We start from the raw sequence: 23,493 nt of genomic DNA, 5'->3' as shown, positions 1-23,493 counted from the left end.
GAAAGGAGTAAGCATCCTGTGTGCAGTTGCTCTGACTTTATTGCACTACTGTAGTAGACAGCTAGCAGTGCAATAGTATTGTCAAAGCGTCTGCGAGCAGGCTAGGTGGCACAGATTTTTTTTTAATTTAATTAAATAAATGGATGGAAGTGACCCAGAGAGGCAGCTGTTGGGGTTGAGAAGTTAGACAGCTAAAATTTTTAAGCTGTTTAATAGGTGAACTATTTTTTTTGTGTGTCAGTACTAGCTATGTACCTTTCTTTATTGCTTTTTAAATGTAAATCTGTCAAAGTAACATGTTTTATAATCTATGCAGAGTGCCTCTCTTTCGAACCACAGAAGAAGCAAATTGGTGTTTAAGCTTATGAAAAAATTGTAATGTTACAAGTAATGGAACTCCCAAAAGTAAACATCCATAAACTCTTGACTCATTGAGTTTTACAAGCATTTGATTTGCCACATACTCAAAATACTCAAAAAAATACTCATACTTTTGGACTTCTTTGTATATTTTGGTATAAAAGGATCATGTTTTTTCTTTAACCCATGCTACTGCATATGGTACTTTTAATTCTGTGTTACTATGATTAACATTATTTTGCAGAAAATGTTTTTTTTTTTATTCGGTTAGGAAAACTATTGCATAAAGAATTTTTGGTTAAGTCCCATTATATTGTCTGCTAACAGTTTAGAAGTTTTCAGTCAAGAATTTAACTTTTTCAGCTTTAAAAAAATGTCTTCTGAGCCTTTTCTTACTTTGACTGTCATTAATCACTTGTGGTCCTGGACTCGGAGCGTGGTGTCCTGGATGATCCTATGCCCTGGAACCCTATCGATATTGTCTCTGCTGTCTTTATTGCTCTGAGTAGTGCAATATTGCTTATAGGGTTTCAGTGCTTGGGGAGCACACATTTGTTGGAAACATAGATCTACGTAGTTTTGATCAAAAACATATTGTTGAAGTTTCTTTCAAAGAGTTGACTACCTCTATGCTCCATTAAAATTGAACATTTTCAAGTGACTATTTTGAGAACTAAATACAATAGTAAACATAGTTCACTTTAAACATGGTTGAGGTTCTTTTCTTTCATATACTCCCCCATGGCCAATTGAAGCTTGATCTACTTACTGAGTGTTATTGGCATTGAAAAGTAAGTGGCAAGAAAGAATATGACAGGCACAACAATCTTGGTTGTTTTTTCAAATATAATATAATTTTGTGCTAGAATTACAGCCAGAGCTCACCACTTATTCTTGTAACAAAAAAAGATACAGTGCAAGATGTAATCTTTTATACAGTCTTTATCCCTTCAGTGAGTTTTAAAGTTTTATTTTTTTAAGTTTTCAAATACCATGAGGGGATATCAGAATTGAAAATCAACCATAAAAGCTCATCACTAATTGCCACAATCTATAATGAAGACATATCTTTGGAACACCTTGAGTAGTTGTATGTGTTGTGGATCCTGTAAATTACATTTATGGGGTTCACTTTGAATTGGCTTTGACTTAAACAGTGTCCTATAAATGTAACTAGTACGTGGGAGAATTCCATCAGCACCACCACATTGCTGTACTCTCTGGTAAGGAAAATTCTGTTTCATGGTTTTCTTTTTATTCTTGGAATTTCTATCTACAGGTGATATAGATGACTGTAGTTTGTTCCTTGCTGTATGTTGCTCAATGCTTGCCCTAATTAAAATGAAATGGGCATTAATTACACAATAAGAAAGAACACTGTGTGTAGTGGTTGTACAGTAATACTAACTTTTTTTATCTTTTTACAGCATACATGTGGTATTATAGGGCCCCGTTTTAGGGTACTCTTCTTGGTTCTTCTGGTCTTTCTTTGTTCCCAAATTCTTTTAACAAGCACTGTATAACTTAGAGTAGTGGAATGAGTGGGTTTCTCAAAAGGCTTTGTTTTTCACTAATTTATTCTCACAGTTCCAGAAGGCTGAGGCAGATCTTCAGTATGTGGAGAAGAAACTAGAATCTGACTTCATGGTCATGTTGCCAGAGCACGCAAGTGCTGAGGTAAGAAACTAGAGTTCGGTGTGAATGCTAATTCACTGAAAAATAGCCAAAATACATTTCATTTTCTTGAATGCAAGTACTTGTGTTAATATTTCTTCTTTTTGTGTACATTTCATGACAGTATTCTTAAAATAAGAGTTTTATTTATTTTATTTATTTACTTACTTATTTATTTTCAGGAAAACCCAGTGAAGCTTCTTGAAAAATTGTCTGCAGTGAAGTCAAGACATAAAGCCCTGTGTGCCCAAATGCAGGAAATAGCATTGGAACAGAAGAACTCTATTAGTGCAATGCAGTCCCACCTGAATACAGCTATCCATATCCTACAGAAACTAGAGCAGAGCACCAGTGTGGAGGTAAAATAATTCATAGGATGAACCACTCTCTGATTATGACCTTTATTTCTGTACTTAAAGAAGTGTTTTGGTAACTCCTGCTGTTTTATGAATCTGCTATGCTTGCTAGATCCCTCCTCTGACGGAGCAGGAGAAGCAGGCTGCTGTCCATCTTAAATGTGAGGCATTGCCAAGTGGGAACACTGATACGGTATGTTAAGACACTTATTCCATTGTGAATTTTTTTTTTTTTTTTTTTTTCTTTTTAATTCAACTGTATTTCATCTAAGACATTTTCTTTTTCTATTATTAGTTTGTGGTAACAGTGTATTGGATATGGGCTATTGTCCTGAGTGGCACCAAAATTCAGGAGACCCAGAAGTGTTATTGAACTGCGTTGTTCTAACTTTGAGACAAGGCTCTGTCATTAGCCTGAGGGATACCTAAATACATATTTGTGGCAAAGCCTGTAGAGGTCCTAATGACCACGAGCAAACATCACTGTCAGAAAAATTATGCGGTAGAACGCACAAAAAGATTAAATACCGCAAAAACAATGAGCAAAATGTTCCTTCAAACAAACAAATGTAAGCGATATCTTTGAACAACTTATGTCAAAGTGACACAATCTTTTTCTATCAAAAGTCACACTTAACTGTGTTAAATTATTGGACATTACACTGCCATGTCCGCTGCTTAATATCAATGTCATAGCTATCTACAATTCTGTGAAACCCTTGAGAGATCCCCAGCCAAACAAACATTAAAGAAACTTACACAAACAGCACAGAAATAAGTGTAGTGTACTGGACTTTAATCCACAAGGTTGCTAGTTTATTTCTTGTTGCTGGTGAATTGAGCACAGGAAGATAAGACTGTGGTTTCAAATTATAAAATGGATTATTTCAAAGTATTTATCGAACAGCCTGGATTGGTCTGGAGAAGAAATACAAACCTAATTAAAGCATTATATTTCTAAATGTATGGTTTGCTTGTATTTCCTTGTTTATTTACAGCATGGGGTCACTGTTAGATACCCATGAGTGTGTGCTGTGTTTTATGTATTGTAAGGATAAACATTTAAGCAATTTGCTTTCTTCTATTTTTAAAGCTAATTTTTGCATGTTTTAATGTGTGGCTACACTTTTTAAAATGATAAGTATAATTAACTGGAAACTTTTTGTTTTTGTTCAGATTTGTATTCCCTTTTCCATGAAGGGTTTTGTTTCTGTTTAATAGTAATCGCAGGTTCTCTATAATAGATTATCTGGTTTTCTGACTAAAAATAGAATATAAATGACATTTTAAAAATAGTGTGAGGATTGTTGTGACTGCCTCAGGATATAAAATAGGTTTGAACTTTTTAAGTGAGTTTGTAAACACTGAACATACAGCTTAATGTTGGTCTACATGGAATTGTGGTCAATTTTTTTTTAAACAAAAACTCCTATATGTGTATATTTGATTACTTCAGAATTTAGAAGTTTAGAACCTCATTTTTTCTTTTTTATGTGAAAGATAAAAAAAAAAAATAACAGTCCTACTATTGGATATTAAATTCACACTGTATAGGAGTGTAATTGAAAATTACAACTTTTAGAGGAAACCCTGCACTTAGTCCAGCAGTAATGTGCATGTTTGCCAGATTCCTGTCACCAACACTTTCAAAACTTTTAGCATCTGATTTGGTTGGATGATCTGATCATTCAACATCTAGGTGGCCATTCTAAATCTTTTCACTTCACTTCTAGACGATTCACTGAGGAAAAATATATTCCATATTATGCTGAAAGTAGATGAGAAATTCAGCCAACAAAACATATAATAAAATTTTGATCTTCTTTGGCTCCTATGTAAAGAGACATGGGCAAATTAACAATTGTGTAACACACCAACAAATTAATCCGACCTGTTTTGCAATGATTTAAACAAACCTAGCCAACAAATGAATTTACAAAAATTGTTGCTATGATCATTATAAAAATATTTAAAATGTTAATATGGACACATTTTAGCTTATCCTCATAGATAAGTATAGAGTTGCTATCGGTTTTATAATTTAAAAATCTAGCAACCAACACTAAAGAGTGTGAGTGAAATTATGGCTGCTCTATATGCACAGGTGATCCATAGAAGCCAATCTTACTCTGTTTCAATGTGTGAATTTGCAGCAGAGTAAATCCAGGCAACATTATTCTTATTCCTGGTTGAGCTAAAACATTGCACAAAGTGTTTTTTTGTTTTTTTTTTTTTTTTTTTGCACACCCACTCAAAAAATGTAATTTGAGAGTTTCAGCTATAAGCTGCGTTCTATAATATTGGCTATTATGGAAAAAATCAATTGGTAGTTGATACAAATCTTGGTAAATCTGTCACTGTTCTACTGTTAATTCTGCTGTTAACATGACATTAAGTAAAAAATACTTAGGTGTTTTTTATAATTTTTTTTTTTCATTTATTTATATAAATAAGGCGTGCACATTTGTTTATACACACTATAACGTTAACTTTTGTTGTAGACAAACACTTCTGCTGAGCCCCAAAACACAATCCAAGAGCAACATGGTGAGTATACAGGATAAATTATTATTTTATGAATATCCAACATGGCCCTCTTTTCCTTCTTGTGTACTTCCCTCATTGCTTTGAATATCTATCTCTGATTGATTTCATTTTAGATATATATTGACCTTTCTGAGTAAAGCTAGTGTTTCTACAGCCACTGTGGAACCAGAATTTGAACCAATCCGTGAAGAGGCCCTTAGGTCGGTGCCACGCAGCATTCGCTCCAGTATCCAGATCAGTGAACTTAATACCTTTTACAGACAGCTTTATGAGCACTTCAGAGCAACAGAGAATAGGTATGTATCCCACTCTCATAACACAGATAAAAGTAAAGCTGTTCAAATTATTGGAGGTGTCATCTGAAGTGGGTATCCATTTTAGTATGAATTAGTATTGTGGCTACATGTGTCTCTCATACAAAGTATTCATTAAATTTTCATACATTGTTGTACTGTTGTATTGCTATTGACAATCAAGTGGTGTTTTACAAGTTCCATACAATTTCAACTTAACATGATATTTCCAAAATGTATGAATCCAGCTCCGAATCAAAGGGGCACTGAGGCTATCACGGCAGTATTTTTGAGCAAGACAGGTAGCTTGTACTATGTTTGTCCCAAGGGGAAATGTAGCTTTTACAGAAGCTCAATAAATGTAGTAATATTATAGCAAGCATCCACCATAACCCCTCCTAAACACACAGGAAAAAAATACAAAAAGAGAAACTTATTTTGGGTAATGAGAAGCGTAATCACAGTGATGTATTATGAAGATGTATTGCCATAGGTATGGAGGAACCCCAGTAACAGTTCTAGACACAAGCCTATTGCCTAAATGTACTTAATGTTAGTCATAGAGAGAATGTGCAGCATTGTTCGAAATGGCTATCGATTTTGTGTTCATTCTCTCTCCTTCCTTAGTACCTCTAGCAGGTTTAGTGTGTGTGCCATAACTGAGCTTGGCTTTTTAAATAGCACATTTTCTCCCAATTAAGTTTTTTTTGTTGGGGGGTTTTAGAAGCTTGATGTTACTGGTCCAGCACACCACAGAGTAGGACATTGCTAAGGTTATCACATAGTTGAAAATATGTAAAGGTTATCACTACCAACTATGTTAAAGGAACACTCTCTCATAAGAGAAAAGAGTCTGCTTACTGGACTGGTCCAGCTTGTCACTGAAAATGGTCTTGTGTAAGTATTTTTAGCAGTGCACCACCTCCCCATTCACTCCCTGAGTAGTGACAGTCCATTATCCAACAACAACATTTATTTATATAGCACATTTTCATACAAAAAGTAGCTCAAAGTGCTTTACATAATGAAGAGAAGAAAAATAAAAGACAAAATAAGAAATTAAAATAAGACATTAGTTAACATAGAAAGGAGTAAGGTCCGATGGCCAGGGTGGACAGAAAAAAACAAAAAAAAAACTCCAGAAGGCTGGAGAAAAAAATAAAATCTGTAGGGGTTCCAGGCCACGAGACCGCCCAGTCCCCTCTGGGCATTCTACCTAACATAAATGAAATAGTCCTCTTTGTAGTTCGTGTTTTTCACGGAGTCACTTGATGCTGATGGTCATACAGACTTCTGGCTTTTAATCCATCCATCATTGTTGGAACATCATGGTGCTTTGGGTAGATGGTGGTGGCGCACGCCACCACCAACAGGACACCGGAAAAGGAAACGGAAGAGAGAGTAGGGGTTAGTACAGATTTTGAATGAATAGTTATTATAATGAATTGGATATACAGAGTATCAGGATTAAATTACAGTGAAGTTATGAGAAGGCTATGTTAAAGTAATGTGTTTTCAGTAGTTTTTTAAAGTGCTCCACTGTATTAGCCTGGCGAATTCCTACTGGCAGGCTATTCCAGATTTTAGGTGCATAACAGCAGAAGGCCGCCTCACCACTTCTTTTAAGTTTTGCTCTTGGAATTCTAAGGAGACACTCAGTTGAGGATCTGAGGTTACGATTTGGAATATAAAGTGTCAGACATTCCGATATATAAGCCGGGGCGAGATTATTTAAAGCTTTATAAACCATAAGCAGAATTTTAAAGTCAATTCTGAATGACACAGGTAACCAGTGTAGTGACATCAAAACTGGAGAAATGTGTTCGGATTTTCTTTTCCTGGTAAGGATTCTAGCAGCTGCATTCTGCACTAGTTGCAAACGATTGATGTCTTTTTTTGGGTAGTCCTGAGAGGAGTGCGTTACAGTAATCTAGCCGACTGAAAACAAACGCATGAACTAATTTCTCTGCATCTTTCGATGATATAAGAGGTCTAACTTTTGCTATGTTTCTTAGGTGAAAAAATGCTGTCCTAGTGATCTGATTAATATGCGATTTAAAATTCAGATTACAATCAACGGTTACCCCTAAGCTTTTTACCTCCGATTTGACTTTTAATCCTAATGCATCCAGTTTATTTCTAATAGCCTCATTGTATCCATTATTGCCAATCACTAAGATTTCGGTTTTTTCTTTATTTAATTTGAGAAAGTTACTATTCATCCATTCTGAGATACAGGTTAGACATTGTGTTAGCGAATCAAGGGATTTGGGGTCATCAGGTGCTATTGATAAATACAGCTGTGTGTCATCAGCATAGCTGTGGTAGCTCACGTTGTGCCCTGAGATAATCTGACCTAATGGAAGCATGTAGATTGAGAAGAGCAGCGGACCCAGGATAGAGCCTTGTGGAACACCATATAGAATATCATGTGTCTTTGAGTTATAATTGCCACAACTAACAAAGAATTTTCTCCCTGCCAGGTAGGATTCAAACCAATTTAAGACACTGCCAGAGAGGCCCACCCATTGACTAAGGCGATTCTTAAGAATATTATGATCAATGGTGTCAAATGCGGCACTCAGATCTAAGAGGATGAGAACAGATAAATGGCCTCTGTCTGCATTTACCCGCAAGTCATTTACTACTTTAACGAGTGCAGTTTCTGTGCTGTGATTTGTTCTAAAACCTGACTGAAATTTATCAAGAATAGCATGTTATTGAGGTGCTCATTTAACTGTATAATGACTGCCTTCTCTAGAATTTTACTTAAGAAAGGCAGGTTAGAGATGGGTCTATAATTTCAAGAGCAGAGGGATCGAGATTATTTTTCTTAAGTAGGGGTTTAACTACCACAGTCTTAAGACAGTCTGGGAAGACCCCCGTATCTAATGACGAATTTACTATGTCAAGAACATTATCAATAAGCACGCCCGATACTACTTTGAAAAAATTTGTTGGTATTGGGTCAAGGGCACAGGTGGAGGGTTTCATTTGAGAAATTATTTTATGTAAATTAGGTAAATCTATCCTAGTGAAAGACTTTAATTTGTTTATTATGGAGTACTGGGGTTTAGGAGGATCCTTAGTGTTAGGGAGATATACTATGTTATTTCTAATATCATTAATTTTTTGATTGAAAAATACAGCGATAGCCTCACAGGTTTTACTGGAAGTACTTAGGAGGCATTCCTTTGAGTTACCTGGGTTAACAGACGATCAATCGTCGAAAATAAGACTCTGGGATTACTAGCATTGTTATTTATAATCTTAGAGAAATAGCAGCGCCTCTCAAGACGGACTGTGTTATTGTATTCTGTTATTTTAACTTTTAATATTTCATAGTCAATAGTTAGTTTAGTTTTCCTCCATTTACGCTCCAGCTCTACGGCATGTTCTCTTTAAATCAGACACTCTTTGGGTCTTCCATGGTATAACAGTGCTAGAAGATTTTTTAACTGTCTTTTCAGGTGCAACTAAGTCAACAGCAGCCCTCACTTTAGTATTAAATCTTTCCACCTTACTATTTACATTCTCCTCGCTATTATAGTTGGCACTATAAACGGACTGATTGGTTAGAATGTTTGTAAGTTTTAAAGCTGCTGATGAGTCAAAGAAGTGTTTTTTAACAATATGCTTCTCATGAGTGTTTTCTATCATTATTTCTATATTAAAGAGTAGAAGAAAATGGTCTGATAGACCTGTATCAATGACCTGCTTTATATCAACTTTTAGTCCTTTAGTAATTACTAAGTCTAACGTATGACCTGCTTTATGTGTAGGCTGATTAACGAGCTGTCTCAAATCAAGAGAGTCCAGGAGGTTCATAAATTCTTTTACTTTTTGGTCACATTGATTATCTATATGAAAATTAAAGTCGCCGACTATTAAGAGTGTGTCCAGGACATTATGGGCTCATGCTCATCCACCTGTAATATCCTTGAGTCTATGACCAACTCTATTCAAACTGCCATTCCATCTTGGGGCCCATTTACATTCACCCATGGCAAATCTAGAATATCCAATAAAACTATTGTACATGTCTTAAATTATTAAGTCAACACAGGCTCTTTTGTAAATGATCAACAAAAATAATCATAGCTAAAATGGTAAACAGAAATTCTACAGTGTCTGATAATGTGATGGTAGCTACAGCATTTTAAAATGTTGATCTTACTTTAATAAAATGTTCAAAACTAATAGGCCTAATTTATTTTTCTGTTGACACAGTGGAGGAATACTTAAACCTAATAGCTTGCATACAAAAAAAATTGAAAGCCTCATACAGTATTTAAAATGCCACATACTGAATAAAAATAACCAAAATATAGCTATTTACTAATTAAAGAATTACAAATCCATCTTACTGTGTTTTCCTAAATATATATAATGGTTAATAAAATTTACTAGGATTGCTATGACACACTCACACTTTTGATTCAATTAGTGTCTGCTTGGATGGTTCAGGTCTGTTGTGATACTTCTGCATAATTTACCTGTATGATGCAGGGCAATGTATGATATTTGACCATTGTTGAAATGTGGTTTAAGTACAAATCCAAACTGTCACATTGACTATGCATTTTCATTTACAGTATTTGATTTACATAGGTAGTTAATGTTGTAGAAGACTTTTATATACATATTCTACACCTGTCATCTACAACATTAAAACCACTGACCGGTGGAGTGCTTTACATTGATTATGGTACTTCTCAAGGGGTGGGATGTACTAGGGTGGAAATGAGCAGTCAGTTCTTGAAGGTGATGTGTTGGAAGCAGAAAAAATGGGCGACCATAAGGATCTGAACCACTTTAACAAGGGCTAAATTGTGATAGCTAGATGACTGAGTCAGAGCATTTCCAAAATGGCAGGTCTAGTGGGGTGTTCCTGGTATGCAGTGGTTACTACTTACCATAAGTGGTGCAAGGGAAGGTTAAGTACTGAATTGGCGAAAGGGTTATGGGCATCCAAGGCTCATTCGTGTGCAAGGGGAGCGAAGGTCTGCCCATTTGTTCCGATCTCACAGAAGACCTATTGTAGCACAAATTTCTGAAGACCTTAATGCTGGCCATGAGAGACATAACACAATGTATTCCACTATGCTGTGTTTGGGGCTGCATAGCCTAAGACTGGTTAGAGTGCCCATGCCCATGCCCATAGGGGGCTGGGGAGATGAAATTTGTGGTCAGAGAACCAAAAAAGTAGTCCTAATAGGTAACTTTGGAAATTAACAATAAGAAAGACACCTAAAGGTTATTCATGTCCTTGCGATACTGTTTGAAATGGCAATATTATTTACACCCTCAAGGGGGAGTAAAGAGTCTCATGAAGAATGCAACTTTTATTTGAAGCTTTTTTTTTCAGTGCTTTGCAGTAAGAAAATCAAAGCATTCACACAACACAGACTTTAATATTAAAAATAATTGAACAGAACCTATCCCTACCCCTCCAGTTTCACTGGCCAAAAAAGATGTATAGTACTTGAAAGTTAAAAACAACAGAATAGGATTCAGATGTTCAAATCTGCAATACCCAAGTTCCTAATACTATTTGTGCAAATATAATTTGATCCCTTCATATGCTTATCATAAAATTGGAGGAAGCTTTATTTTTTTTTTGTGTGCGTTTGTTAATTGAATGTTTATTAAATGTGATTGTTTAAACTATATTTTAAAATATAGCAAATTGGAAGGGGTCATACAGAACATGCATAACAGAACCCATACCCTCTTAATGCCTCCCCTGTTCCCCATTCTTAGTCATGGAATGAAATGATGAGGATAAGATGTAATAATAGAAAGGTGAGCACTGACCATAATACTGGTACCTTGTTATTAAAGTTAATCACTAGCAAAAGTTGAAAGCAAACACAAGTAGCAGACATCCTAGATGTAAAGGATTGAAAAGTGGGAGACTAGTCCTCGGTGGTCTTAATGAATATTCTGTTAGTTCAAGATGTAGATAAGTCCAAATCTGTTTACATAAAGGTCTTAAACACTTTCTGTAATTGGGAGTTGACAGGCGTTTTATTAATAATACAATTATGGAAATATGCACAAATAGAATATATATATTTATATATATATATAATATATATATATATATATATATATATATATATATAGAAAATAACTGACAACAAAAAGCAAACATGTAGGTTTTTTTTTCCCTGTTCAATTTGTATCTTAAAGCACAGTTTTAATGATTTGTATTACAGGTTTAGGATTCTGTGGTGGGTTGGCACCCTGCCCGGGATTGGTTCCTGCCTTGTGCCCTGTGTTGGCTGGGATTGGCTCCAGCAGACCCCCGTGACCCTGTGTTCGGATTCAGCGGGTTGGAAAATGGATGGATGGATGGGTTTAGGATTTTTTTATTATTATTAAAATAGGATGTTTACCATCTGGGTATACATCCTCAGACGAGAGCAACAAAATCATGGTGACATCAGGTTAAAATTTCAGAATATTCAGAAACCAACAGCAGGTAACAGGTAACTTCTAATAGCTAAAATGTCCTTTTTTTTTTTAACATATATTCTATTCCGTTATATGCATTATTTGTTTTAGGGCCAAAAGTACGAAATGTTATAACTTTGTGCAGTTGCCTGCTAGTCCTCTAAATTTTTATCACTCTTGGTGAGATTTCAGTGGTACACTTAAAAGTACAGTAGAGCGAGTTAGTGCTGCTTCATTCACTCTCTCTAAGCTTCTTGTTGCACCTTGCAGTGTCAAGCTAGAGCTAGTCTCTTGAAGTTGCACAGTGATTGTCTTTCATTACAAGCCTTTAAATGACTACTGTATATTATAAGTTAACTGTTGGCATCAAATAGATGTTGTGTTTATGTACTTTGCCTTGTGCATCGCACTATCCTTATGTGAGACTAGACTATGTAGCACCAAAGCCAAAATGTGTTATGGGCTGTCTTCCTAATCCAAGTTAAAATACTAAAATCCCAATTTTAAAGTAAAGTGATATTTAAACTCTTTAGTCAGAACTTTATCCTTTCCAAAAAGACACAAGCAGCTAAAAACAGAGAGCCACCAGCAAACAGAATCAGTTTTTTGTTGGACAGGGTTACAAATGAAAGCACTGATATTTTCTTTTCTGTGGTAGTTAATCTTCTAGGTCAATATAAATCCAACCTTTTCGGCAATAATTGGTGTCTATCAAATTTTGTAATGGTGACATTTTAATTGACTTCTACTGTATAGTCAAAAGTACCAGCCAGACACTTTCCAATGTCAGAGCAGCTAGAAAAATGTCACTTTATATTGATTAGCTCTGCTGTTATTAGATAGGGAGAGCAGTTTGGTATGCATTAATTAAAAGCAGACTAGTATATGGCAACAGAGGCCCACAATACAGTACCACACACCTGTATTATGACCAGATAAACAACAAACATTAACTGGAAGAGAAAAAATATATATTAAACAAATGTGGTGGTGTTTTTCTTTTTTTTAAAAATGTGCTCAGTTTCAAAAAAGACAAAGCAATCACAAGGCTCCCAAAAATACCAATGGATCAATAATGAGGAGAATAAGATCCCAAGCTTTGAAAAGTGGGACCATGTTTCTTTTTTTAAACATGAGAAGCAGCAGGAGGCCAGTTGTGAAACTTTATCTGTAGGTAGGAATGCATAGTCCAGAGCAGCAGAGATTGGAACCATACTGCCTTTTTAAGGAAGACAAATAGTTGCCTGAGAGACCTAGTCACTTAAGTGCAACAAAGGGGTAGAGGTTTTTAGGTTGCTGAGCATTGTGCACCTGCACCTTGTAACATCACATACTCCAACTGTTCATTCCCAAACCCTTCTTTATTCTTCCACAGTTTTTTTTTTTTTTTTTCTTTTCGAAATAACACTGAAACAGCCATTATAAAACAAACCTCCCACTTTTTGAATTTTTTTTTTTTTTTTTAACAACATAATGAGAAGATATGAACACTGTGATATGCATTAATAACTTTTGATATGAGCATGTTTTTGTAGCTTGGGCAGAAATATGGCAGGTGGACATATATTAAAGTGTTTAAGTAGGGAAAATTTGAAGTTCTGAATTTTTTATTTTCGGCTGCTTATTTAAAAGTGGTGTTGTTGTGTGTTGTTTTTATTTATTTTATTATTTATTTATTTATTTAAATTCCAACATCATTAAATTTCTGTGCTTTATTTCTGGTCTGTCATTACATATTTGACTACTAATATTGCATGATACTTGATCGTGATGTTCAAGGAATATGCAGCATATGATAATATAGGCCTGTTTTGTGCAGGAAATTACACCATAACGATAAACAGTAGACCAATAGGTGTCTTCAGCAAAAAGGATCGGAAGGACTTGAAGTTTTGCATGTCACATCAGCCAACCACAGGGGTTGATCTTCTAATGGGGATACAAGGGGTCAAAGTTACTCCTTTTCACAAAACTTTTTGGGGAAAAAAATGGGTATGAGTAATATAGGCATAATGTATATCATTTTATACTACTTCATGGTTGCTGATCAGGAATATGGTAAATGTTCCCCCCACCCCGATTCCTTACCAGTGGTCCTAACCCCTTCTAGGAGGCAATCCCAAAAGGTTAAAAATGACAAACATCAAACATAAGCATGTGAGGTATCATTTTAGACCATTTCAAGGTCAATTATTATGATATTTTTAATCCTTAAGATCTTCTCCTTTATGTACCTCTGTCATCTAGGCATTACCATCAAGAATATTTAGACGTTAAACATTTAAATTGAACCACACATTTTAATATTTCAAATATTTTAATGCAACTATTCTTGTTTTGTTATGTATTTCTACCTCATGAAGTAAAATCATTAAATTTGTTTTGAACACCCCAAATTAAGACTGCTTATGCTAATGTAGTTTTTTGACGAAGGAATGTTGGCAAACTTAAATCTAATCTCTTTTTTCTACCCGACAGTCCTGTGAACATGATGCAGATGAAGAAACTGAAGATGGGTGTGAATGATGCAAAACTGAAGATTCTCAAATACCTTTCTGTTATTGAGATGGACACAAAGGGGCTTGTCTGGCTTCCTTCACAGGAATAAGGGTGGACTGAGTAGCTGTTCTCTTCCAACACTTAAGATGAATGATGTAACAGCAGTCTATTACTCTTTGGTGCCAGAGATGTCCACAATATGGGAACCAAGTACAAAAGTGCTGCTTTACGTTGGCCCAGATATTTTTGGTGTTTTAGCTGTGCAATTTAGTGTTTTTAATGATTTAAGTGTTTGCTGTATTGTAAATAAAGCCATTTTAAGATATAGTTAATTTGGTGTTTTTAATTTTTAAGTTGTAACTTTTTAACTATGCCAAAGTTAACAGTTTGGAGCCAATTCTGCATTGGGAGCTGGAGCCGTTGCTAAAAATTCTAATGCAAGAGGTAAAAATTAGGCTTTAGTCCAATTGCTTATTTAAAATTATATTCCCACATCATTCCAGAAGGGCATGTCCTTCCTTAATATAGGAACCTTTTCATTTAATGTGTTAGTGTTGGAACATGGTAGAATGGTGTAAAACATGCCAACATTGAACACTGGAGCAGTGTAAACAAGTTCTGTGAAGTGATGAATCATGCTTCACTATCTGGCAGTCTGGATCAATCCAGGTTTGGTGGAGAACACTGCCTTCTGAACTGCTTGGTGCCTTCTGTAAAGTTTAGTGGAGGATAGGTAATAGTTTGGGGATGTTTTTCAGGGTTTGCGTTAGCTGACTACTTTGTAAATTAGAGACTTGTTGGGATGTATCTATCCCTTGGGGGGGATGGGTGTGGGTGGAAACACAAAACAGATACAATACTCTTGACGATGTTTTGCATATACTTTCATGGTTAAAGCTTTTGAGCAAAGTCACTAATCATTAGAATGATTAGCCAGTCACCAATGAGAAACATCACAGGCTCATACATCCCACCTGGTGATATTGTCATAAAGGACAGACAGCCCAAGGATCAGAGAGAGATACCATGTCAGGTTGACATCTGAATTATGACAAGCCACCCTCAGATACACATTATCCCTTGCAAAGCTATTGTTCTGCTTTTGCTATTTTTCATTTTTACTAATATCAGTGGTAGCGCTGCTGCCTCGCAGTTAGGAGACCCGGGTTCACTTCCCGGGTCCACCCTGCGTGGAGTTTGCATGTTCTCCCCGTGTCTGTGTGGGTTTCCTCCGGGCGCTCCGGTTTCCTCCCACAGTCCAAAGACATGCAGGTTAGGTGGATTGGTGATACTAAATTGGCTCGTGGGTGTGTTTGTGTGTGTCCTGCGGTGGGTTGGCACACTGCCCGGGATTGGTTCCCTGCCTTGTGCCCTGTGTTGGCTGGGATTGGCTCCAGCAGACCCCTGTGACCCTGTGTTCGGATTCAGCGGGTTGGAAAATGGATGGATGGATAATATTTGTTTTAAACTTTTATATGCTTTATCTGTACATTCTTAAATGATGGAGGTAAATTACAGTTGGCAATAACAGTTTAGTATTGAGATGGGCAAGGGATGTGGTGACCTCTGTGGACTGGCTGTGATGATGATACCAGCTGGAGTAATGACTGTGGAATATGTTGTTTAATGTATGCCAGCACCAGTTTCTCACAGCACTTTCAGGATTGGAGCGAGTGCCAGCAGTCTGGAATCATTTAAGCAATCAACTTTTACTTTCTTAGGCACAGGTATAATGTGCGTAAAGGCTGAGTGTGGAAACTAGTTCAGGGTGTTCCCTTTAAATGCAATAATGTGTGCAATGTAGAAACCAGCCCTGAACAGGCTGCCAGCTCTTACAAAAACCACTCTTCCAAACGCACACACGTAAACCCAATTTGCACACTTTACCCTAACTTTAATATCTTTGTGGTGGTCGGTGAAAAACGAGTACTCCGAGAAATCGCGCCCAATCACGGGAAGTGCCTTGAAAATATTTTTCACTTCCAAACTGACGTTGACACCCCAAGCTATTATATTTGAGATGGTCCCACTACAGTTTCTTACCACTGGGCGTCCAAGGTGAGACTGCAGCGGTTTATTAAATATCGAGTCTACGGAAACGCAAAAGCACCAATCAGCAGTTCCACTGATTTCCGAATTTACAACATTTTTTTGTATTACAAATATCCGAAAACATGAAACTAAAGACAAACCCCTAACAGCAGCATTTTCTTTTTTTATTTATTCAACTTAACATTAGAACTTTCGCCACTGACTCTTTTACCAAGAGTCACGCGCGCGTACCACGTGGTATTCGTTCGTGCTATTTAAATCGCCACCAGCAGTCGTGCCGTAGTTTGTGTTTGTAGAGAGTAAGACACGAGCGAAGGCGTAATAATGAACGGCGATACGGCTAGGTTGCGACAGTTTTTGACTCCTCGGGATGACGGGTGGAGATGCTCCATGATGGTGAGAACAGTTCGGTGTGGGGTGTCACAGTGTGCTTTTAGTCGGCATCTGACGTTGATATTTTTGTTGTTTTCTTTCGACTACTCGAAGCGTTAAAATGCCATCATAAATTTAGTAGTATAACCGAGGCTTGCGCACTGAAGCGATTTTTTGATAATGCAATGTAAAACGCAATGCCTCGCCCACGGTAATCCCCAATATTATTTCGATCTCAAACGGAAAATAAACTTTTGCAAGGTTACGAAAACAGCGTTGACACCGTCCTAACACACCGGTTGCCTTCACAAAATCCAGGTCGGAAGTGGCAGGGAAGGTGTACTTTCGACGTGTTTGCACATGGTCGCAGGCCGTCAGAGAGCAAAGCAGTGGTGTCTGCCATTATACGTCGTGAGGACTCTTCACTGTTAGAGAAACCCTTAACCATGATTTCCAACTTCGAGGTGCTGATACTTATACCTGCTGTGCAACACTCCGCTATGTACCATTCTAGTCTGTGCTGGTGACGACGTTAGTGAGAAAAATCTTATCTGCAAATACTGTAATGTAGATCCAACCCTTTTCTTCCCAAATTGGATTCTCCAGATCCCTTGGCTATACCTTGATACCCTGTCCTTGAAAATCACATGGAGGAGAGAAGACTAGATTTCAACTTGGTCTAATCCAACACCCATATTAAATGCAGGGACTGGATGGCATACACTTGTACAATACGATACAATTTATTTTTGTAACAGTAAAAATTTGGATTTGTTTAGAGTCCTGGAGACCTCACCCATCAAGCTGCCTCCCCCAATTGGCCATTCCACAGCTGAGATGGCGCTGGCCCAGCCAATCCAATGAAAGGACCCCTCCACCCAACGATTCCTGTGATCCTCCATCAAAGATGACTTTACCTTAGACAGACAAAACAATTTATGAAATGTCTGCCACAAGATATAAAAGTTTGCATATTCCTTTACTTTTTCCAAGTCTACAAAGCAAATATTCCAATGACTCCTCAAATGTCAGTACTTGAACAATAAGTTAGTCTGCTGTTCCCCAGTCAGTAAACAATGGGCATTGCTCCTCCTGAATCAAATATCCACCCAGGAGAAACAATGTTTATCAACCTGACTGGAAAAGTGGACTATTGCTTTGCTCTAGTTCAGGTACTAGAGGGGTTTTTGGAATTTCTATTATGTCTACATTTGCTTTGCAGACTTAGACAGACTACATTTTATATTCCTTACCAATTGTTAATTAACAATATCGCTGCTAAACCAAAATTTGATTTTTCCATTTATTATTCTTTCTAATTTATGTATGGGTCTTCTGTAGTTGCTAATAGACTGCTTAGTTAATTACTGTAAGTAGTACTTGTTTGGCCAAACCTGCTGTTTAATTCTTTTCTACGTGTGTCTGAATTGTCTGTAAATTGCTCAGAATTCAACAAACATGCCAAAGGTTTCTCAATGCTGATGTGATGCTTACAGGTTTCGATTATTTCGCAAGATATCATCTAAATTGAAGACATTTACATAATTTTAATATTCTGATAAAAATGACAAAATTGTACACCTGGCCATACATATCAACTCCATTTAAAAGGACAATTCTGTGGAATGATTCTTATATTATATAGTTGGCCTCTAATGAACTTTGGTGGTGCGGTTATTTGCACGTGAGTGCAGTATATTGTGTCCAAGACGTTTGAGAAGCCTTAACTGATAACGTTGGTTAAATGTATTTTACAGCATTTAGTTTCACTTACCAGAAAAAGAAAAGCATCTTTGATTGTGTGATGGCCAGAAAACTACTTTAGTGCAAGGGGATACTCTGTAAACCTCCCAGCACACTTTCAAAGATTCTCTGTGTTGCTCATACCTTAGAGAAAGGTAAGCAAATTGATGTGAACAGTTTTCACACTGGTAACAATTTTCACACTGTATTTACTATGGTGGTTTGACTTTATAATGTATTGTTCATCTCATTGCATAAAAATGTTTGTGTGTGTTTTTTTTTTTTTTGTTTTTTTTTCTCTTCTTCAAATTTGTAGCCAGGAAATGCTGAGGCATCTGTGCCATCCTTTAAAAAAATCTATATGATCATTGATTGGGTTTTCAAGGAACAGGCATGTCATGGATGATCCTACACATTTGTTGAAAGCAAACAGACCTTTTAAAGCATTTAATCTAACTATAGACCTCTGTATGGAAATCAGCATGAGTACCAGACCATACTTGCCAGTTTTTATATTGAGTGTTTCTGTTTTACTAGGTGATTCTCGGTTATAAAACACTTTTTTTGCATTTTTAATATATCACTGGGAGAAAAAAGAACAATTTTGTATATTGTAAGAATATAGAGGTTGAATGCAGTTCATTTCTAATGTGTGGAATTATATCTATTTACATTAATATACATGGTTAGTCTATGTACAGATATTGTCTATACATATATATATTAAATAAGGACAATGGACCTTCTCTCTAATCATTATTTGTGCTGGTGGTTTAAAAACTCTGCACAGTATGTGAGCTCCCACTTTAAGGTTTTCAACTAAAGAAGCACGTCATGGATTGTTCTAATAATTTTGTAATTATGGCATCTTTTCTTAGATTACTATGAACATCTCTGTGCTACTTTGGATTAAAGGATTACTGATTTAGAACTTGTACTTTCTTTAATAATCTTAATTTCATGGAATACACATTTACAGCCATTATTATTATTTAGGTTCCTTTTACCTCTCGTTTGTATAAGAGCAATGGAGACAAATGTAATTTAAATGTGATATACAGTGGTGTGAAAAACTATTTGCCCCCTTCCTGATTTCTTATTCTTTTGCATGTTTGTCACACAAAATGTTTCTGATCATCAAACACATTTAACCATTAGTCAAATATAACACAAGTAAACACAAAATGCAGTTTTTAAATGATGGTGTTTATTATTTAGGGAGAAAAAAAATCCAAACCTACATGGCCCTGTGTGAAAAAGTAATTGCCCCCTTGTTAAAAAATAACCTAACTGTGGTGTATCACACCTGAGTTCAATTTCCGTAGCCACCCCCAGGCCTGATTACTGCCACACCTGTTTCAATCAAGAAATCACTTAAATAGGAGCTGCCTGACACAGAGAAGTAGACCAAAAGCACCTCAAAAGATAGACATCAGGCCAAGATCCAAAGAAATTCAGGAACAAATGAGAACAGAAGTAATTGAGATCTATCAGTCTGGTAAAGGTTATAAAGCCATTTCTAAAGCTTTGGGACTCCAGCGAACCACAGTGAGAGCCATTATCCACAAATGGCAAAAACATGGAACAGTGGTGAACCTTCCCAGGAGTGGCCGGCCGACCAAAATTACCCCAAGAGCGCAGAGACGACTCATCCGAGAGGTCACAAAAGACCCCCAGGACAACGTCTAAAGAACTGCAGGCCTCACTTGCCTCAATTAAGGTCAGTGTTCACGACTCCACCATAAGAAAGAGACTGGGCAAAAACGGCCTGCATGGCAGATTTCCAAGACGCAAACCACTGTTAAGCAAAAAGAACATTAGGGCTCGTCTCAATTTTGCTAAGAAACATCTCAATGATTGCCAAGACTTTTGGGAAAATACCTTGTGGACTGATGAGTCAAAAGTTGAACTTTTTGGAAGGCAAATGTCCCGTTACATCTGGCGTAAAGGAACACAGCATTTCAGAAAAAGAACATCATACCAACAGTAAAATATGGTGGTGGTAGTGTGATGGTCTGGGGTTGTTTTGCTGCTTCAGGACCTGGAAGGCTTGCTGTGATAGATGGAACCATGAATTCTACTGTCTACCAAAAAATCCTGAAGGAGAATGTCCGGCCATCTGTTCGTCAACTCAAGCTGAAGCGATCTTGGGTGCTGCAACAGGACAATGACCCAAAACACACCAGCAAATCCACCTCTGAATGGCTGAAGAAAAACAAAATGAAGACTTTGGAGTGGCCTAGTCAAAGTCCTGACCTGAATCCAATTGAGATGCTATGGCATGACCTTAAAAAGGCGGTTCATGCTAGAAAACCCTCAAATAAAGCTGAATTACAACAATTTTGCAAAGATGAGTGGGCCAAAATTCCTCCAGAGCACTGTAAAAGACTCATTGCAAGTTATCGCAAACGCTTGATTGCAGTTATTGCTGCTAAGGGTGGCCCAACCAGTTATTAGGTTCAGGGGGCAATTACTTTTTCACACAGGGCCATGTAGGTTTGGATTTTTTTTTCTCCCTAAATAATAAAAACCACCATTTACAAACTGCATTTTGTGTTTACTTGTGTTATATTTGACTAATGGTTAAATGTGTTTGATGATCAAACATTTTGTGTGACAAACATGCAAAAGAATAAGAAATCAGGAAGGGGGCAAATAGTTTTTCACACCACTGTATTCTTGGTGTTGTAATGAACTTTTATAGCTTTTTAATGTTTTACCATTAAAAATTTCAAATTTCCTGAAGCCGCCGTTAAGACAACACTCACTGGCATTCTGTCTTTTGCCTAAAAGTTGGCTCATTGGACTTTTTTTAGACCGAGAACAATAAAACATTAAGCAGTACAACATACAATACTCAAGTGAAGTGAATTTGTTGTCATGACATCCATATGCAATATTGCAGCATACAGTAGCACAAAATGTTTCCCTAGAACTGTGGTGCAACATATACATAAATGCAAGACAACTGAAGAACTATACCATAAGTAAGTGTTTATAATAATAAATTGGAAAAGTAATAAAATATAACTAAAATTAACATAAGTAACAGTTGTACTGCATATAAATAAACTGTAAGGAGCATAAGAGCGGATCTGAGGCGAGAGGGGCAACACAGAGTTCAAACTCTGGCCAGCTAAGCAATAGAAGCTGATGCAGAACCTAGTAAAACTGATTTGGATACTAAAAGATAATCTGCTAATTGGAAGTGAGACAAAGAGACAGCGGAAGGTGTGGGAGCAACCCTCCATAATGCTGTAGGCATTGAAAGTGCAGCGCTTAATAAAGATGTCTGAAATGGAGGACAGAGAGACCCCAATGTTTGCACTATTCATTGTAGGACCTTGTGAGCAGAGACCCTTCAGTTCCCAAACCAGACAATGATGCACCTGGCCAGAACTCTGTTGATACCCCTGTAGATTGTGGTGAGAATAGGGAAAGGTAGTCTTGCTTTCCTCGGCCGCCAAAGGATGTGGAGATGCTGCAGTGCCTTCTTGGCTATAGAGGTAGTGTTAATTGACCAAGTGAGGTCAACTGCCAGGTGCATGCCAAGGAATTTGGTGCTCTTTATTAATTTACTGCGGAGCTGTTGATGTATATTGTAATGTGTTCAGCATGGGCCTTCCTGAAGTCAACAGTCAAGTTGTGTAAATGAAATGGAAGGAAAAGGAAGACCAATGACTGCCGGCGGACATAGTCTTCAATGGCCTAACTAAACTATTAAAAAGGTTTAGGAAGAGATGGCAAACAGAGTAAAATTGTGAAGTTGAGCCACTGAAAGAGGAGGTGTGTTTTTGGGAAGGTGGAGAAACTTTATCACATTTCTCAGCCAGTCAGAAAGGGCGGGTGCAACAGGTAACTTGCAGTGTAACAGAAACTGATAAATTAGTAGTTTGAGGAACATAAAAAATAGCTATATTTAAATATTGATCTCTAAAATCGGGCTATTTCTGAACAGAATAATGAAATTTAGGGTAGCTAGGCATTGACTAACATTTATTGACCACTATTACATTCTGCAGAAAGTTTATTTGCCCTTCCAGAATTTATTTTCACTTTACAATGCAGATTACAGAAAAGAGTAAATGAATAAGGTAACCTCCCTTTTGCTAAAGGAGGTTCTTTAGACTTATTTCAGTTGCTTTATTTTGGGAGGCCTTGTGTCATGAAAATGTGGGCAAGAGGACCGTGTCCACTTAGCCATGCAATGCAGAATGTTTACTTATTTTATAAAGGCATCTTAATGGCTCTGCAGTATGTTTGAATTCATTTGAATGGTAAATTCTGCAATAATGGGACAGTAAAAGAACAGTATTTTTGACTTAATACTGTATGTATAGTAATATTATACCATGAAACATCCGCAGATATGCAGTATTGCATTGGTATGGAGTTATTGTGTTGTGAAGCTAAATAATCAAATGCTGAAATGTACTGATTAAGTATTCAAGCCAGTATTCTATGGGAGCACCTTTGCCAGCAGGTCTACCGCTTGAATATTTCTTGCTTTTGCAAGTATTTTGTTTTCTTCTCTCCCCACAATGGACACAGTAAGTTGGTTAACTATTCATTTAATTTTAAACTTTTTTTCTTTTTATATCACATCTACAAGTTGGGAGCTAGGTAAGTGTTAGTCTTCTGTAACTCAAATTAGGCTAATTGAAAGAAATTGATGAAAGTAACAACTTGGGATTTTTATTTGTTTTAAGTACCTGGATTCCTAGTGTGACTGGTATTTAACTATATTTAGCTACTCTTGATATTTTAATCCTAGAGTCCATACCAGCGCCTTGCTCGCCAGATGCAAGACATTAGTGGTGATGGTGGGGTCTTGAAAAAGCTTCTAAAAGATGGCACAGGGCAGATGGTTCCAAGAAATGCATCTGTGTCAGGTGAGCAGAGTTCTGGGCTTAAATATCATTTTACTGCTATTTGTTGGCTCATGATAATGGTGATTTCCTCAAGGCATTTTTTTTTCTTAAATTTTGATTTGAATATTGAATCTTTCCTTAACTTTTTATATCATTTTTTTTGTATCATTTTATATGAGTGATACAGCAACTTGCAGTATTTGGTGCTTAATTTTATAATTTGTTAGTTTCATAAATATTAAGATTTTATTAATATCTCAAACTTTG

General features: G+C 36.7%; 2 protein-coding genes across 5 annotated transcripts in view; both read left to right on the top strand.

Moving 5' to 3' along the window:
* The window catches only part of ska2 (spindle and kinetochore associated complex subunit 2), a 39,417-nt gene extending 24,910 nt beyond the window's left edge, over positions 1–14,507 (top strand). For 2 of the 3 annotated variants that reach the window (XM_051930254.1, XM_051930256.1), the window contains exons 2-7: positions 1,948–2,037; positions 2,217–2,393; positions 2,503–2,583; positions 4,892–4,937; positions 5,077–5,233; positions 14,168–14,507. In XM_051930254.1, coding sequence (XP_051786214.1) covers positions 1,948–2,037; positions 2,217–2,393; positions 2,503–2,583; positions 4,892–4,937; positions 5,077–5,233; positions 14,168–14,297 — 681 coding nt within the window. In that variant the 3' untranslated portion in view covers positions 14,298–14,507. The remainder of the gene's footprint in view (positions 1–1,947; positions 2,038–2,216; positions 2,394–2,502; positions 2,584–4,891; positions 4,938–5,076; positions 5,234–14,167) is intronic. The other variant, XM_051930255.1, reaches the window with a different exon arrangement.
* A 2,007-nt stretch (positions 14,508–16,514) lies between these two features.
* The window catches only part of fkbp6 (FKBP prolyl isomerase 6), a 43,130-nt gene continuing 36,151 nt past the window's right edge, over positions 16,515–23,493 (top strand). For both annotated transcript variants that reach the window (XM_051930567.1, XM_028808326.2), the window contains exons 1-2: positions 16,515–16,636; positions 23,130–23,247. In XM_051930567.1, coding sequence (XP_051786527.1) covers positions 16,565–16,636; positions 23,130–23,247 — 190 coding nt within the window. In that variant the 5' untranslated portion in view covers positions 16,515–16,564. The remainder of the gene's footprint in view (positions 16,637–23,129; positions 23,248–23,493) is intronic.

Source organism: Erpetoichthys calabaricus, chromosome 8 (assembly GCF_900747795.2).
Source record: "Erpetoichthys calabaricus chromosome 8, fErpCal1.3, whole genome shotgun sequence".
NCBI classification, from domain to species: Eukaryota; Metazoa; Chordata; class Cladistia; order Polypteriformes; family Polypteridae; genus Erpetoichthys; species Erpetoichthys calabaricus.
The sequence above is the reverse complement of the archived record's forward strand: the minus strand, read 5'-3'. Positions and strand labels throughout refer to the sequence as shown.